This window comes from Leptonotus elevatus, chromosome 19, assembly GCF_054856555.1.
Source record: "Leptonotus elevatus isolate MCC_2025b chromosome 19, RoL_Lele_1.0, whole genome shotgun sequence".
Lineage (NCBI taxonomy): Eukaryota > Metazoa > Chordata > Actinopteri > Syngnathiformes > Syngnathidae > Leptonotus > Leptonotus elevatus.
Genome location: NC_141257.1, coordinates 2,607,557 through 2,624,929, shown reverse-complemented (window position 1 = coordinate 2,624,929; position 17,373 = coordinate 2,607,557). Strand labels below are relative to the sequence as shown.

Genomic DNA, 17,373 nt, shown 5'->3' with positions numbered 1-17,373 from the left:
TCCTTACTATAAAATTCCTTTCACCTTATTATAAAAAAAAACAAAAAAACAGTGTTGCTATTTCCTTGAGTTCCAAGTTTAATTTGTTCTGTGACCACGCTTGCAATCGGCTGAACTGTTAGGAAAAGTAATTCCATTGCATTTGAGTGGCGTTAAGTCAACTTTGTCTCCCTCCTGTGGTAATAAGTGGCACTGCAGCTTTCTTGTTTGGAAAACTGCCACAGAACTTCAGCCAGGCAGAAAACTCGCAGTGACACATGTCGACATGTCCTTGACTGCAGTCCTCGCTTGTATTTTCTATTTTGGATGCGAGTGCTTGTCCTGAGTCAGCTCTCGCCCTCCGCTCCCTCAAGCGTCATGGCGACAGCTCGTGCCTTGCTCTTTGTTGCCACGCCGACCCCACTGGGCCGACATGCAGCGGGGCGGGTGGTGCATTTGGCACCCCGCCTGGTACCACGCAGCATTGCCGATGGAGTAGACTGAAATAAATGAATCTGAATTTTGATTGTAAACGACCAATCGGAAGAGCAGCCCAATATTGCTCGACCTCACCTCACGCGCTGTCATTCCTGCAGGTGAGGAAGCACATCACAGACCTCTATGAGGACCTGAGAGACGGACACAACCTCATCTCCTTGCTGGAGGTCCTCTCTGGCGTCACCCTGGTATGAATTACACTCATGCACCCACACACTCTCTCGTATTCTCTTATTTACTATCAATCTCCATCACGTTCTCTCTCACTCTTGGATGCTGTCTCATACTCTTCATGCTGTCATTCTCTCACGCTCGTATTCTCATAGTTTAACCATTTCACACTCTTACACTCTTTTACTCGCACACTCTTCCACTCTCACACGTTCAGATGAACATTTTGTCTCCCACTCTTGGACGCTGTCTCATACTCTTAACACTATTAATAGTTTAACTATTTCACACTCTTACTCTCACACACTTTTACTTACATTTCTTTCACTCTCACACATTCAGATGAATATTTTCATGCTCTCACCCATTCATACTCTCCACTCTCGGGCTCTTATAGCCTCTTTAACTCATCATTCTCTCATATATTTACATGATCTCGTGTCTCTTAGTCGTGCTCGTACTCTCACATTTTAATACACTCACACATTCATACGCTGCACTCTCAAACAATCCTAAAATACTCACTCACACTGCTCCCTTTTTATACTCGTATTTTCATACTTTTTTGTCACGCTCTGATGTTCTTTCACTCTTGTCTCACTCACATATTCTTACACTTTGATACTTTCCACTCTTACTCTCTCTCATGTGATCTTATTTTCTCATGTTATCTCATCTCGCTCTCATTAAGTTACACTCTTTTAGTCTATTCTACTTTCTCTATCACTCTCCCCCACATGCTGTCACTCTTGTCTCTGCTACTCTCGCTAATCTCACATTGCCTCATGCTCTCATATACATTTGCCTCTTGCCTCCCTCATCCAAGCGATGTGAGTGAGACCATTTCGAGTAAATCCGGCTTTGTCTCGAGGACGCTAAGCAGTCAGGTGACTCTGTTTTCCTCCCATCGTGCCCTCTTGCTGTCAAGATGTCAACGCCGGTCGCATCCAGCGTGCTGACTGGCGTCAGGCGGGCCATCTGCTTCCGAACCAATTTTTCTTTCATCCCCTCCCCTCCTTTTCATCCCCCTTTTCCTCCCCTGCTGTTACTATAGCAACCCAGAAGCAGCCCCTTCCTGAAAAGGCCGTACGCGTCACGTGCGCCTCCTCTCATCCTGCTCGCGGTGGAGGAGGATAATGATGATAATGACGAGGAGGAAGAAGCTGAGGGAGTACGTCCCCCGATTGCCTCTTGCCGTCACCCTCTAGGTGGCGCTGTGGGGCTGCATGCGTGTGGATAACAGCCAGTGGCCAATTGCGAAGCGCTTCCATTAGAATGACACAGGATTGGTATAAAAGCTGCATTTTAGCCCTCACGCGGAAATGCTCACCAAACGGCAGCGGGAGGGACTCAACTTTAATTCATGTTTTTAACAATAGTAACAAGTATTCTTTATCCTCTTCGAAGAGCGACTTATCGCAGCCGACCTCGTGGCTAAGACCGTCCTTGATGTCAACACAGAAAGTAGAAATTTAACTGAATTTCATTACTTATTGAACTTCATTATTTTCAGATGTATTAATTAAGACAAATTTCAATGGTTGTGCTTTGAATACAATAAAAAAACCTGACTTAAGGTAGCTTTACTTGTATAGCGCTTTCGTATACAAGGAATTCAGTGTGCTTCACATAATTTAAAGGCATTTACAAACAAACACGTTTTAGACATTTAAAAGCAGAGTAATGGGATTTTTCTTTTTTTTTTTTAAGTTGGCAATGGAATGTACTCATGACACACGTGTTGACTAATCTTGTGTGATGTTGTCACCGGTGTGCAGTTGCTGCCGTCCACGTCTTTTTAACCTTCCTCACCATCAGAGCTTTCATGTGCAACTCTTCTTTTTCGCGTGCTTGACGGCCCAATTCTTTCCTCTCCTTCTTTTTCTGTTTTCCTCATTTTTCTTCTTCCTTTGTGTGTTCCAGCCCAGGGAGAAGGGGCGCATGAGATTCCATCGACTGCAGAATGTCCAAATAGCTCTGGACTTCCTAAAACAAAGACAAGTACGTTGTGGTCTCCACCTCACATCTTCAGACTCTTTACACACAGTTTTTTGACGATGTCTGCTTGTCTGCTTCCAGGTCAAACTTGTCAATATCAGAAATGATGACATCACCGACGGGAACCCCAAACTTACACTGGGTCTCATCTGGACCATCATTCTCCACTTCCAGGTCTGTTCTGACGCTTCCTGCCTTGCTGTGCTGGCTCTGGTCATTAGCATGCACTTGATTTTTTTCAAGATTTCATTGCATTAATGACATACAGATCCCATCCTTTATTATAATGGTCACTTACAATGACTTTATGATGAGATTATTTGTTGATAGATCAGCTTTAAAGAAGTCTTGTTTAATATATAGTAATAATAATCATGTTTAATCTGGCAAACCTGACCAAATTGTGTGACAAAAGAAAAAGAAAAAAACAATCTTGCTAAAAAAAAAAGTTTTTTTAAAAACTTTTTAAAATCAATTTACTATTGTATAGTTTTGGTGTAAATGTCTGATTATTCAAATGACAATGTAGTTATCTACTTAAAAATAATTTTAAGGAATTTTGCAGAATTTAATCATTTATCTAACCTCATTTAAATATTTTCAAAATCAATTCTATAAAAAATATTGATTCAATTAAAATTATTGATTTAACAAAAACATTTTTGTCTTTTTTGTATTCATTTAATAAAGTAAAAATAAAATAAAATAAAAATCATGAACAAATAAAAACAAATATTAATTTGCATTTCAAAATATATATTTTTTTGAGCAAAAAAAATCTAGTTTTTATTTTATTTAACCAGGAATAGTCATATTGATATTTAGAATTTAAATATGTCACCTTTTTTAATGGGAAAAACTATACCAAACCACTTTTACACTTTAATCTTGCACACCACTGGAGATTTTATTCCTAAAAAGTCTAATAAATATTATTGTAAGACATTGTACAGTAACATCATGTTTGAACAACACTGAACTTAAATACAGGGGGAAACACTGTTAAATCAAAATTTATTGCACATAATAAAAAATAATTAACTCATTTATATGAATGAGTTTTAAAACACGTTATATGAAAATGTATTGCACTATTAAGTTAAATACAACAGAACTGTACTTTTGCATACCACTAGAGGGAGCCTTCATACCACTAGTGGTTGTAGTTTTATCCCAAAGCTCCTCAGTGGCCTCACGTCCAAATATTTAAAGCATGAAGGTGACAATGGCGGCCTGGTTGCTCTGGAAGCAGCCTGGCAATGCAAGGGCATAAACGTGACTCAGTACAAGTGTGTGTGCTACACTTGGTGGCGAGGGAGGCCTGCTTGTGGCTTGGACCACCATTGTCCGTCCAGTCATGGAACGTATGAATAGCGTAGCTTAGATAGCAAGCTAATTATAAAAACATGTGGGTCATAGCGGGTTTTTGTAATATTCCACTTCAGAATCAGGTTAAAAAATGAGGACTCCTCCTTCACTTTTGTTTCTTTGGTGCGCTGAAAGTTGTTCATGGGTCAATGTGACCTGCTAAATGTTATTGTAGTGGTAAAAATAAAAGTAAAAAAAAGAACAACAACAAACGTTTGCTCATAAAACTGGCACACTATTCTGTCTAAGCCCATCACTTTTTGTCTTCCAAATGAACATTCATAAGATTAAAAGCTTGAAAACAGCATTACGGAATTATTCATCATGAGCTCATTGTAATCAGTCCAGCCTTGGTAACATTTTCGAGCCATTTGAAATGCAAATGAAAGGCTGTAATGTGCATCAGTCTTTATTACTGACAAAATAGCAGTTGAATAATTGATCACAAGTGCGGGTGTGGGTGTCCGTGAAGCTACTAGCTTAGCTAATGGCATTGAAATGAAGGCATGAAAGCCTCAGGAATCAATTAGCTCTGTTTTTTCCTCGCGCCTTTCAGTATATGCAGATCTCTGTTGCTTTTGGTGGTTTTTTTGACAAATTGTTGCCACTTAACGTGGCCTGGAATTATTGCGGCAGCGCTACCAATCCTCTCAGTACCACGCAGTGATGCAAAAGCGTTTTTCAAAGCCGACAATCAAATATGCTAAAGTTAGCATGCGAGATCTAGCGCAGATGCTGATTTTTTTTGCTTCACTCCATGTAGCGTTCAGCTCCAGTGTGCGCATTTGGTCTGCTAACGGTTAAATGTGCGAGCAAGGACAAGTGAGAGAGTAGCAACAAGGAAGTGGAAAAGAGGAGGAGGAGAGTCGTGTGAGTGAGCAAGGGAGAGAGAGAGAGAGAGAGAGAGAGGGAGGGTTGGTTTGTATGTGAGAAAGTGACAGAGAGGAGGAGAGAGCGAGAATGGAAGCTGCAGCAGCAGGCGGGAGATAAAAAAAAAAGCTTTTCCTCTGCTGGCAAGCTAGCGGGGGATAAAGCAAGCAGGCGAAGGGGGGAGTCACATCCAAGCGGGCTTCTGGCACCGGAGCGCCAGGCTCGCCTTCATCGGCAGGCCGAAAAACAGCCTTGAGTGTCTGGGGGGGAGGAGCTGACACCATCACGTCGACGGACTAGCTTGCCTTGAGGAGGAGACGCCCCTGTGGATGGGGGGAACTTCCAGACGTCCCTAGCAACGGATGCTGAATATGTCGATCTGACTGTCAACTGAATCTGGATTATCTCAGGAGCCTGATTTAAGTCCGGGATGGGTGCCTCCTCATAATTAGATACAGCAAGGAGCTGTTATCAGAGATAAACCTCCCCTTCTGGGGGGGCAATGACAGATCGAGGCCGGTCCTCCTCTTGCAAACTCTGGACTTGTTGTGCCGTCGCAGTGCACCACCTGATGGAGGCTTAGCTGCGGCCGGGACCAGTTTTTTCTGCTTGAACCAATGATACTCCTTGATATGGATGACATCGGTCTTCAGAGTATCATCTGGAGGGAAGTTTTGCTGATGCTGAGTCCTTTCTCTTCAGTTTACGTCAAGGAGCAAATAATGTGATTCTGCAGTCGCTGCAATGTTTTGACGCCTGTAAAACCTGCAACTCACGTGACTGCTGAAGCCGATGCCAACTATCCAGCAAGCTGGGAGGAGATTGGCCGAGCCTGGCTGCATTCTGCGTTTGCATTGGTTGGCCGTGCGCTGTGTTGTCTCCCTCACAACCAATCCGGAGGCTGTGCAGCCTCGGCACCACTCGGAAATAAATCTGAGCTTTCATTCACTACGCAAGACGCGGAACCGCATCGCCTTTTTAATCCATCTTCAACCGGGGGCTACCGGATTGGAATTCCCCCCCAGGGACAACCTACGCTTCTGCAGTAGAGTTGGAGGCATCATTAATTCAAGGGCTTGCAACATGTGTTATCTGTCATGAGTGAGGAATGGACAGTGTTGAACCCCGTAGCGGGTCTACGTAGCGCTTTCCCGACGCTCTGGATTACGCTGCACTTTTCTGACGACGTGGTCTCGTGCCACTTATCACCTTCCTTGCCAAGTAGCTGTTTGATAAATCACCTGCTGGAATCCACACATTTTCTTTCATCATCCGCAAGTCTCTGCAGGGTCTGAGTGTCCTTGAAGTCTTCCGGGAAGTAAAAAAAAAAAAAAAAGAGAGCGCAAGTACCATGTTATATGCTCATTCTCTGACTATGGCTTGAGAGTGCAGGCACTCTGACGAGATGACCATGCAAGAGAGAGTTAAAAGATGCATCAGGGTGGGGGTGAAGCTGCAGCTGAATCATTTATTGGCTGAGGAACAAGGTTCTTTCTCACTCTTTGCCGGGAGTAGCTCATAGCATCCATATTGTTTGTCCGGTCCTATTAAATAGGATCCCTATTTTCTCACTTTGGTGGGCGACCTAAATCCCCTCCTATTAAAGTGTCTGTTTTCATGGAATTTTGCCGTGACTCAAGTTGGAAAGAAATACATTTTCTCAGCAACTGAAGACAAGATGGGGAACTCAATGGGTTGTGTCCGACATCCACCAGACTCTGAACTTGTTGGAGGCCCTCCGCCGTCATCCAAGAAGCGGCTACGATTCAGGCGAAGGCACAAGGGACGGAAAAACAGGAAAGTCGACGTAGAAGAACCTCAAGCTGTCGAGATGAAGCCTACTTTTGTAGGATTTTTGGACTCGAGCTCTCATCTAATGTTGCCCAAGTTGGATCGTCGAGGTCTGCTTTCTCCAGGATCTGCAAGTTCTCCTACCAGTAGCCTTCAAGGCCCAGGTATCCCCCAAGCTCAGCATAACCCCAAGCTCAGTCCGGCCTGGAGAGGAATTTTCTGCCTCCCCGGAGAGGAAGACGCTGCTAGCGCAATCGTTGACGTCTCCAGCCTCCCCAGCCAAACCACCACCACTAGCCCAGTCTACACTGCAGCAGCTCTGGGCAGTACCACCACCCCGGGAGGGGGGAGGGTCTGCCGTGTTCAGGAGAAAGTCCATGGGGTCTTGGAGAAACCTTGCATACTTGAAGAAGTTAAGGCAAATAAGTGTGAGAGGACACGGGGTGAAATGATTAAAAGACGGGCAGTAGAGACATTAGAGGCGGTTTCTTCTTTAGGGGAGCGCAACGGTGTGGTCCACATCAGAGAGGTGGATGGTCAGCTCTGCGTGGTGAGGACGGTGTACCCTAGTGACTACGGCTCTCCAGCTTGGAGGGGTGATAGTGACCGGGAAGTGGAAGTTCGCAAAGAGCCACCTGCTCCTTTCCCGGTGACAGGAAATATTCTCAAAGTCCAACTATCGGAAGATGAGGGAGACACAGAAGAGGATGCCTTCAACCAAACCTGGATGCCGGACAATCTCGCCGGCGAAGGACTTAGCTTGGACACGCCGAGTCGCGCGCTAGAGAGATGCTCCCTCTTGGAATCAGGCTACGCCAGCGACCTGCCAATGACCTCGCCGGAAACAGCCGTCACTACTCCTAGCCGCGCGGACTGGCAGACGCTAACCAGTTGCTCGTCTGAGATACTGGACGCCATGGCGGAGGAGGGTCCGCAGGGATTGCAGCAGGCTGCTGGTAGACACCTGCCGCAGGTCAGCTCGGATCTTTTTATCACTCTGAAGGCAATGACGAAGCTGTTTTTTTATTTTTAAGAACTGGTTCTGGAGGAGCGTGATTATTTATTTTAAGGGCCCAAAGTCGTGCCACTGGGGAGTTACCCTTAACTCATTTGCTCCCAAAAACGTATAAATACGTTCTATTTTAAATATTTTAAGTGTCCCAAAGACGTATTTATATGTTTTTTTTAAATGTTTTGTTTTAAATATGCTAGAGCATACAGAAGTATTTGATGCAGCCTCTGAATTGCAGAGAACGGGTGAAGAAATGGTAGTAATTAAAACAACGGCCAGCAGGTGGTTGCGGAGTATAAGAGATCAACCAGGGCTATGTTGAAAACAAGCTCATTTGCTCACAGTTCTAAACAGATTTGTGAATAATGATGAAACTTAGCTATATTCTAATGCTAATTGCTGCAAAACGGAAACAGATAGAAATATACTTTTTTTCCTGATGAAAGAAGAGACTCTAATCTTTCTTGATTGTACGTTGAGAACTTACTGTACTCCAAATTCTGACTTAATCGTTTTGCCGCACATAAGCAGCGTACATTGGAACATATTTGCATCTTATTATCACGCAGGCTTCTGAGTGGGCGGCTATTCCTGCGCCCAACATGTAGACTCTCGCTATTATAGGGCTTTTAAGGATATACTGTCTGTGTGTGTTATCAGGGACACTGGCCTTGTGTTTCCTGCCTCTGTCCCAAGAGTCTAATCGAGGCGACACAGAGCGACTTGCCTTTTCCATCCTCTTACTTCCTTGCTCTTTATTAGTATCGGTTGCCTTTCTGTATTCTCCTACAACGTTTATATAACACTGTGCATCACGTTAGGAGCCCCAGCGTCTGTTGAAGCTTCTCTGCAGCAATCAGGCGACGCAGAAATTTGCAGCATAGCTGCCAGGTAGATGCTAAGGTGCACTTTGCTGAGTCACTGCTGTGTCTGTGTGCGGGACAGATTTGAAAGGTTCCCTTGATCAGATGGGGGTTTGAAAAGAAGAGTAGCAGCAAACAACAATTTTTGTCTTTAAAATATTGAATAATGAACGCGAGAATTGAAATAGTCACGAGCCCTCTATGCACATGTTGTGAGCAGGGCCGACATGCTAAGCTGAGCTCATTCGCTTGGCTCAGTGCCACATGGAGAGTCAGGGCCACCGTGAACAGTTGGATTAATCCATTTGAGTTGGCTAAGCACATTGAATCGTGACATATACAAGTCTGTTCCCATAGCAACCACACATAGATACTTAAGTGTCTTCCAGCTGGGTCTACAAATATTGACGTAAAACCAGAAGGTTCCAGGCTGCAGCGGTCAATAGTCAAGCGCATTTTTTTGGCCTTTCAATTGTAACGGGTCTCAGAATAGCCAACATTCCACTTCATGGAGTCGCCATCCTCATCTTTTAATTCTGTTACGCTGTCTTGGTGGAAAGTAAACAGAAAGACAAAACTCGTCACTCAACAATAGTTTGGCTTTCAAGTGGTTGGATATTCTTCTTCTACTTTGCAGATCTCAGAGATCTACGTCTGCGGTGAGTCGGGCGACCTCACCGCCAAGGAGAAGTTGCTGCTATGGAGTCAGCAGGCTACCGAAGGCTATCCGGGCCTCCGTTGTGTCAACTTCACCTCGTCGTGGAGCGATGGACGCATGTTCAATGCCCTGCTGCACAGATATAGGTTGCTGCCATTTTTTAGATATATACAAGTACACGACCCACAAAGCCACATAGCTTCACATTTTTTTCGTGGTTAGTGTATATATTTTTTGATCGCAGCAACCCCGCTTTCCCTCACAGTGTTTTCTTTTTTCCCCCCCTCCCCTCACCAGACCCGACCTGATCAACATGGAGGCGGTGTCACAGCAGAGTAACCATGAGAACCTCGAGCAGGCCTTCGAGATCGCCGAGTCGCTAGGGGTGACCAGACTGCTCGACGCTGAGGGTGAAGATACATTCACACTCTTGACTTCCATGCTTTTGCACCGACTGGTTTGGCACTTGAATTTTCATTGTACACATTACAATGACAGTAAAGATTCTATTCTATGCTGTTCTATTCTATTTAGTGGACTGACGGGTTGCTGAAACACAGCCTCATAGATATGACTTTCTACTAAAAAGTAGCTCCTCAGTTGAGCACTGAATAATTTTTTGGACTTCAATGAACAATTTGTAATGTACATTTTCTCTTGTAAATAACCAAATAAAACGTTAATTTGTTTATATGCATTACCAGAAATAGTTTTTTGTTTGTTTATGTTTGCATAAATATTTAGTGGAATTTTTAAATAGATACCAACTCTGCTATTAGCTAAATCGCAGGTCAAATCAAGATTTTTTTTTTCTGATCCTTTTCTTTATATTTTTTCCAGTAATTACATTTTTTTTTTTAATGTTAGTTTTTTTATTAGATTTTTTTGGCCCAATATAATTAAATATCAAAAACGTGTAAATAAGTTATATTTTAAATATTACCATGCTTACATTTACGTTTTTTTATGGGGTTTTATTTTATGCTAGAGCATTCAGAAGGCTTTGATGAAGAGAACGCTTGAAGCAATGGTAGTTATTACAAAACGGCCAGCAGGTGGCAGCGGAGTCTAAGAGATCATTCAAAATCCAGTAAAACAGCCGGGAGCAAAAGGGGTTGCTTCAGTGAAAATGACTGCAAGTGAATAAGTTAAAGTCCGAACAGGATTGTTACTTTAGTAACAACATGGTGCTTTTGCACCTCCTCTATTATTTTTTGTGAAAATGTTTGCTTTTCTTTCTCCTGCCAGATGTGAACGTTCCGTCCCCAGACGAGAAGTCTGTCATCACGTATGTCTCGTCCATCTATGACGCCTTCCCCAAAATCCCCGAGGGAGGCGAGGGCATCGTCGCACACGTATGTCCTAATCAATGTCATTTATTTTCCATTTTTGTAAATTAAATGTAATACCACTAGCAGTCATTAAAATTGGTTTATTTTTAATATTTCAGGAGGTGGATCAGCGCTGGTCCGAGTATCAGTCCAGGTTCTCGTCTCTGCTCCAATGGAGCCGCCAGCAAACGGCCATCATGGCCAACAAGAACTTCCCACAGAATCCAGTAGAACTCAAGGTGAAGCTTTTCTTTTTTCTCCTGTGGAGCATTTCCATTTGCTGAAATGACCTATTTGTAAATGTTTGAGCTCTTTCTGGAACACCAAAAAAGGACGCAAATAAGAACGTAACAATTGGTGTCAAAATTACAGGGGCGCAAAAATTCAGCCTGATTCTGCATTACACGTGCACTTTTTTTTTTTTTTCGAAAATCGCCAAATGAATCCATTTTGGACACTGACACTAGTTAACAAACGTTGGACTTTTGTCTCTTGTGCTCCTACAGGCACTTTACAATGAGTACGTCCACTTCAAGGAAACGGAGATTCCCGCCAAGGAGCTGGAAAAAAGTCACGTGGAACATCTCTATAAACTTTTGGAGGTAAACGGGAAACGGGTTTTCACAGAGGTCAGGTTTGTTTTGGTTAAAACGACATCTAAAAGGCAGCATAAATCGCAAACCTATCAAATATAAGGTTTTACCAATAAGATGTCCTCTTTTTTTTTTTTCATACAATGTGCATTTGGTCGCACAATATGATGTTGTTTTTTTAAGAGTGAGTTTGTGGAGTTGAGAGGTTCATCCTGCCCCGACGGCCATTTCCCACACTGACAATGCAGTTGCTAATGTCAACAAATGATGATTTGATGAAAAATAAATAAATAAATAAATAAATAAATTAATTAAAAAAAAAAATAAAAGAGCAATGATGATGACATTTCCGAATGAACAATACTGAGCTCTTAAAAAGAAAAGAAAAAAGGAGTGAGTTTGTGGAGTTGAGAGGTTCATCCTCCCCCTACGGCCATTTCCCACACTGGCAATGCAGTTGCTAATGTCAACAAATGATGATTTCCCACTGTTACCTCGTCACGCGTTATCATCTTGTCTGTTGGTGTTTGTGATCACTTTTGTGTGCGCGTGTCACAAGGTTTGGATGGAGTTTGGCCGCGTGAAGCTGCCTCAGGGCCTCCACCCCAACGACTTGGAGGAGGAGTGGGGCAAACTCATCTTGGAGATGCTGGAGAGGGAGAAGCTTCTGCGACCTGCGGTGGACAAGTACGTTGTCAATATTAATGGCATAATGTTGCATTTCTGTTTCTAATGTATCACTTATTTAACAATATTTTGTGGTTTTGGAGGGAAACCGTAATATGTTGTGGTATAATTGGCCTTACGGGGATCAAAGTGCTTCAACCCAATTGTCACGATGCTCAAACTGAAATCCTTGACATTTTATTCAAATGTCTTGTTACTACAGGCTCGAGCTGCTACTCCAGAGAGCAAACAAGTTCCAGAACCTCGCCTTGGACTGCGAGGAGAAACTCACCCTGGCCAAGAACACGTTACAAGCCGTGAGTACTCGTGTCTTAAACGCGTGTCCCGTACGGAACGTGCTCGATTGAAAGGTCTCGTGTGTGGAGCAGGACATGTCTCGGGCAGAGAGCGGCGAGGCGGTGCAGTGCGAGAGCGAGCTGGCCTGCTCCCTGCGCGACTGCGAGGCGCTGATGGCACAAATGCAGCAAGAGCTCAAAGTCCTCCGGAATGAAAAATACTACCAAGTGGAGCAGCTCGCGTTCAGGTGGGTAAGATGAGAGAGTGCACGCCTCAGCAAATGAATCACATTTTCAATCTTGGTTCCGAATAGGTCAGCAGATGTGCGTCTCTGACTTTGTTTAAATGGTATTACACAATCTGTCACGTTTAATATTTAGTTTTAATATATTGCATTAGTTTTTTTTTTTTAACAGTTAGCCAACCCTGCACTCTCATTTACTGACACCCACGTCACTCACCAGGCTGTGGCCAAAAATAATTAGTGGAATTCATATGCACGTTATTGTTTAACTCATTTGCTCCCATTTGCTTGTTCTATTTTGAATACTACCAAAAACGGGTTTATACGATTTTTAATGGTCTTTTTTCTATGCTAGAGAAGGGTTCACCAATTCCGATCCTCAAGGTACGGAATCCTGCAGGTTTTAGATTTTTCCGCCCACTAGCACACCTGATTCATATAATCAGCTCATCAGCATGCCTGATAACGATCCTGATCTTTAGTAACAGATGTGTTGGTAGGCGGAAACATCTAAAACCTGCAGTACTCCGGACCTCGAAGACCGGAATTGGTGAACCCTGTGCTAGAGCATACAGAAGGCTTTGATGCAGCCTCTGAACTGAAGAGAATGCTTGAAGCAATTGTAGTCATTACAAAAATGGCCAGCAGGTGGCAGCGGAGTATAAGAGATCAACCAGGGCCATGTTGCAAAAAGCTCTTTTCCACCACTGTTTTCAACAGATTTGTGACTAATGATTAAACTTAGCTATATTCTAATGCTAATTGCTGAAAAATGGAAACAGATGGAAATGTACTTTTTTCCTGATAGAAGAAGAGACTCTAATATTTATTTTGGTAGTTTCCATGTTTTTATAACATAAGAACACAATATTCTGTGTGGGCCTTGCAAAATCAGTCAAAATCTAGTAAAACAGCCGGGAGCGAAGGGGGTTGCTTTAGTGAAAATGGCTGGGAGTGAATGAGTTAATAACGTGCAATACTTGATTATAAAAAGAATCAATAGCTGCATCCTGAATTGACACAAGCACTCAATGTTCTTGGTGGAGGTAATACAAAGTGTGTATGTTGTTCCAATGCAGATTATCGTGCCTTGAAGAGGAGCTGGTGTCTCTCCGACTTCAGTGTTCCAACCTGTACAGAAAAGGTCACTTTATGGGGGGCAGGCTTACCAGCCAGCGCGCCCTCGCCGAGGGCTCCGGCTTCTCTCTGGGTCAGACCCTGCTGGGGGCCGCCGGCGCCGCCGGGGCCGCCCTCCTGCGCCGCCCCATGGCCCGCTCCCAGCTGGTGGCCATGTCGTCGTCTGAGGACGAGGGCAGCCTGAGGTTCATCTACGAGCTTCTGGGATGGGTGGAGGAGACGCAGGTCCGATCGGGCACATATTCGGACACCCCCGAAGAGGCGTCGGGACTCTTGGTTAAACTTGTTGTGCTTCAGGAGCTTCTGGAAGGAGCCGAATGGGGGGCGGACCTTCCTTCGGTGGAAAACAACCTGCAGGAACATAACAACGTGCATGTGGCTGTGGAGGAGCTGATGAGCGGCCTGGAGGAGGCTCGTAGCTACGAGGTATGTGCTTGGCTCACACCAAAGAAAGGAACAAGATGGCTGGAAATAATCCACAAAGTCAGCTGAACAACACTGACGACGTTGTTGTGTCGTAGGCCAAAGTGTCCACCAACTTCAGGAGCAACTACTGCGACACGCTGGCCAAACTGGAGCAGCAGTATTGCAAACTACTGGTCAGCAAAGGACACACACATTCACACATTATTCCTAGCGGGGACCATCCCATTGACATCATGCATTTCGTAAGCCCTTTACCCTAACCTTAAAAACCCAATTCAAACCTAAACTCTAAAACCAAGTCTTGACCCTCAAAATGAGGTCTTGAGTTGTGAGGACCGGCCAAAATGTCCCCAGAAAGCACCTGTGGTCCCCACAATGATAGTAAAAACACGCAATATGGTCCTCACAAGTACACATAGACTTACACAAACAAGGACTCACACTCTCACACAGAGACGTACATGACAAGGACACACATCACTACACATAAAAAAAAGGTTAATTGTCGACCCAAACAAATGTGTTGTTGTGAGTCTGTGTCCCCTCATATGAACGTGCGTTTGGATTTGCTGGCGTGTGCGTGTGCATGCGTCGCCCACTAACGTCATGCGGCGCTCTTGGCCTTTAGGAGCACTCGTCGTGGCGGCTTCGCAGCCTGGAGAGTCTTCATTCTCTGGTGCGCGAGTGCACCGACGAGCTGATCTGGCTGAACGAGCGCGAGGAGGACGAGATCGCCTTTGACTGGAGCCACAACAACACCAACATGGACGCCAAGCGGGAGATGTACAGTGTGAGTTGGGGGAGGGGGGGCAAACCACACACACTAAATGTCCGGTGTGGTGTCAAAAATGTCAGCTCTGTTTTCTCTCATGCATACAAACTCCCATTCATAGATGGCACGAAATAACTAATTGGAATAACTGCAATTACTCATTTTTGTGCACGTTTTCACAAAAAGCAACTTACTCAACAATGAGTTGAATATTATACTACCGTATGTTTGTCCCGCATGTCATTCAAAGTCCCAAAATTAACAGGCTGGCTCACTCACCTGTATAACACAAATTTTGTAACTCTTGCACTTTAAACGAACTGTTCTTGTTTACTTTTTTGAAGCTTTTGCGGCCTGTCTGCCATTTAGTGGCGAACCCTGTTATTACACCTTAAAACTGAAACTTCAACAATCGGTCATCTCTGCACTGGATTGTGTTCAACTCATTCACTCGCAGCCATTTTTACTGAAGCAACCCCCTTCGCTCTCAGCCGTTTTACTGGATTTTGACTGATTTTGCAAGGCCCACAGAATATTGTGTTCTATTGCTATAAAAACATGGAACCTACCAAAAGAAAGATTAGACTCTCTTCTTTCATCAGGAAAAAAAGTACATTTCTATCTGTTTCCATTTTGCAGCAATTAGCATTAGAATATAGCTAAGTTTCATCATTATTCACAAATCTGTTGAAAACTGTGGGAAAAGAGCTTTTTTTCAACATGGCCCTGGTTGATCTCTTATACTCTGTTGTCACCTGCTGGCTGTTTTTGTAATAACTACCATTCTTCGTCCCTCTTCAGTTCAGAGGCTGCATCAAAGCCTTCTGTATGCTCTAGCATAAAAAACAAAACAAAAAAACATGAATATGTTTTTGAAACCATGGTAACATTTAAAATAGAATGTATTTATATGTTTTTGGAAGCAAATGAGTTAATATTGGATGGTTGTCATGTGTTCAGGAGTTGCGGTGCGAGCTGGACGAGAAACACGGCGTGATGCGCTCCCTCCAGGAAACGGCGCTGCGCCTGTGTCAGGAAAACCATCCCGCCAAGCAGACGCTGGAGGTGAGGAGGAGCGGGGTTCTTTATTTCCGCCGAAACAAAAACAACGGCGCTTTGGACATAATGATGTTTGACGTGTTTGCAGGCGTACAGCGCGGCGCTGCAGACGCAGTGGCAGTGGGTGGACCAACTTTGCGCGTGCGTGGAGCAGCATCTGAAAGACAACACGGCTTACTTCCAGTTCATGAGCGACGCGCGCGACTGCGAGTCGTACCTGAGGCAGCTGCAGGAGAGCATCAAGAGGCAGTACACCTGTGACAGGAACAGCCGCCTCAGCAGGCTGGAGGACCTGCTGCAGGACTCCATGGTACGCACTTGGTCCAGCTTCACGTTCACCCGCCGTCAAGGACACACAAATATTAGAAAACATTGCAAATAGAGGACTTGTTTGTTTTTGTTTGTTTCCAAATAGTACTGCATTTTTATACTTTTTTTAATATTTGACTTTTTTTTCTAATTTATTCATACTTTTATTTATTTTATATTACATTTTACAGTATTTTTAATTTGTCTTATTTATTGTCTATAATAGTATTTTTTTTTTTTGTATTTTTTTTTTTAAATATATTTCTAATTATATTTTAATATTGTATATATTTTTTTCTAATATTTTGTGATTTAAAAAATATTTTTCCCCACTGATTTTTAATTTGTATTTTTGGCCTTTTTTTAAAAATAAAAAAAAAACATATTTTTTCTACAACCCTGAAATGAAATGTTTTACCGACTTTTTATTGATGTTGTCATGGCAACAAAGTGCCATGGCAGCATTCAGGGTGAACAACTTGATGTCAACAAAATGTTCAAGTTGATATTCTGCCTGTCTGCCTGCAGGACGAGAAGGAGCAGCTCATCGAGCACCGCGGCAAAGTGGCCAGCCTGGTGGGCCGCGCCAAGATGCTGGTGCAGTTGCGCCCCCGCTGCGCCGACAGCCCCCTGCCGGCGGCCATGCCCATCCGCGCTGTCTGCGACTATAAGCAAATAGAGGTAGCCGTAAACACAACTTTTTTTTTTTTTTTTTTAATCATTCAAAAGGACAACAATATCCGCCCAGCAGCTCGCCCAGCTACCACCTGCACACTATTATTTTACACCCCCACCCCAAATAACTTCTCCTCTCTGTTAGCTCAATGCTAGCTACTCTGTTAGGTCCAACCATGTTGTCAGACTAGAGATGTAATGTCTCATTTAATTTTTTCATGATGAGTCACATGTACTGTTATTTTTTTTTTTTTTTAAATGGTCACCTGGCACACTCGCACAAGTTCTTTCCTTCACTTTATCGTGTTTTCTTCTTTCTCTCCATTCCCTCATCTTTTTCCTCTTCACTTCTTCCCATCCTCCTTTCCCTCCCCCTCACTCGTCGGTCGGGCTGTCAAGACAAACGTTCAGGTAGAGCGGCCATTTTGTCTTATTTATTCCTTACGATTGGCCCCGCCTTCTCGCTCAGTGCTGACGCGAGTCGCACCATTCTTACTCAAACCAACACAATCTGCTTACTTGACTAACAAAACATTGTTGCGTTGTGCCTTTCGCTCGGCTGTGAGATTTGGTGCTGATCCGAAATCAATACAGGGCCAGTATCACTGATATCAGTACCGAATAGAGCAACAAATTAACAATATGTTAAGTGGTGT

General features: G+C 43.8%; 1 protein-coding gene across 7 annotated transcripts in view; it reads left to right on the top strand.

The window, feature by feature from the left end:
- The window catches only part of macf1a (microtubule actin crosslinking factor 1a), a 131,233-nt gene that overhangs the window by 41,698 nt on the left and 72,162 nt on the right, over positions 1-17,373 (top strand). For 3 of the 7 annotated variants that reach the window (XM_086062439.1, XM_086062438.1, XM_086062437.1), the window contains exons 1-15: positions 5,440-7,648; positions 9,188-9,354; positions 9,506-9,618; positions 10,457-10,563; positions 10,659-10,778; positions 11,046-11,141; positions 11,692-11,819; positions 12,022-12,115; positions 12,188-12,342; positions 13,419-13,902; positions 13,998-14,075; positions 14,531-14,692; positions 15,635-15,739; positions 15,822-16,043; positions 16,571-16,723. In XM_086062439.1, the coding sequence (XP_085918565.1) occupies positions 6,563-7,648; positions 9,188-9,354; positions 9,506-9,618; positions 10,457-10,563; positions 10,659-10,778; positions 11,046-11,141; positions 11,692-11,819; positions 12,022-12,115; positions 12,188-12,342; positions 13,419-13,902; positions 13,998-14,075; positions 14,531-14,692; positions 15,635-15,739; positions 15,822-16,043; positions 16,571-16,723 (3,270 nt within the window). In that variant the 5' untranslated portion in view covers positions 5,440-6,562. Of the gene's footprint in view, positions 1-575; positions 666-2,571; positions 2,650-2,727; positions 2,821-5,439; positions 7,649-9,187; positions 9,355-9,505; positions 9,619-10,456; positions 10,564-10,658; positions 10,779-11,045; positions 11,142-11,691; positions 11,820-12,021; positions 12,116-12,187; positions 12,343-13,418; positions 13,903-13,997; positions 14,076-14,530; positions 14,693-15,634; positions 15,740-15,821; positions 16,044-16,570; positions 16,724-17,373 lie in introns of those variants that run through there. The other 4 variants (XM_086062441.1, XM_086062442.1, XM_086062443.1 and 1 more) reach the window with 3 other exon arrangements.